General features: G+C 51.1%; 1 protein-coding gene across 1 annotated transcript; it reads left to right on the forward strand.

The window, feature by feature from the left end:
• Positions 1-6: 6 nt before the first annotated feature.
• Positions 7-521, forward strand: LOC113212648 (acyl-CoA Delta-9 desaturase-like; the record flags this gene model as incomplete). The annotated part of the gene is made up of 1 exon (XM_052277152.1): positions 7-521. A coding segment is annotated over one exon (399 nt), but the record flags the coding sequence as incomplete, so codon positions are not given.
• Between the last annotated feature and the right edge of the window lie 254 nt (positions 522-775).

A 775-nucleotide genomic window follows, 5' to 3' on the forward strand; every position in this document is an offset into this window, starting at 1 on the left:
GAAAAATGTGATAGAAAGAATATTTATTCTGAAAAAATAAATAAATCAGACATTCCAGAAAACACGTTGACAAATTTCTCTCCGCATGCGTCCGTATTCAGGTCCATCGCCGCCCGTGAGAACGTGCTGGTGGCGCTGGGCGTCGGCGGCGAGGGCTACCACAACTACCACCACGTGTTCCCCTGGGACTACAAGTCGGGCGAGTTCAGCTACTACGCGTCCAACTACGGCGCCGTCTTCATCGAGCTGATGGCGCGGCTCGGGCAGGCCTCGCACCTCAAGTCCGTCAACCACGACATGGTGCGGGCGCGGGCGCAGCGCACGGGCGACGGCTCGCACCCCGTCTGGGGCTGGGGGGACAAGGACCTCCGCGACGAGGACAAGAGGGTCACCGTCGTCAACTAGGGCCTTAGAGTCGTGTAAGCGAGACTGTGATAACGTAGGGAAGGAGCTCAACACCCCACAAGAGAACTAACGTGTTTGTACATAATGCCAAATAAATTATTGTCTTAAAAATACGACCACCCCGTGTAGAATGATATCGGCCCACCCGACCCACCGAGCCGTGCCCCGGGCTGCATCAGCTTAAGCGGGAAGCAGTCGGGAAGCAGACAGCAAACAGCAGACAGCAGATAGTAAATACCGATACTTTCAAATCTAAACGTCCAATTTCGTTATGAAATCTTATTTTCATCATTCAAATATTATTTTCTGAACTTAAAAAGTATAAATATGTATACAAATCGGGTGTAAATCGGGAGATACTGTTCGCTGT

Source organism: Frankliniella occidentalis, unplaced genomic scaffold, assembly GCF_000697945.3.
Source record: "Frankliniella occidentalis isolate FOCC.00 unplaced genomic scaffold, Focc_3.1 Scaffold5906, whole genome shotgun sequence".
Lineage (NCBI taxonomy): Eukaryota > Metazoa > Arthropoda > Insecta > Thysanoptera > Thripidae > Frankliniella > Frankliniella occidentalis.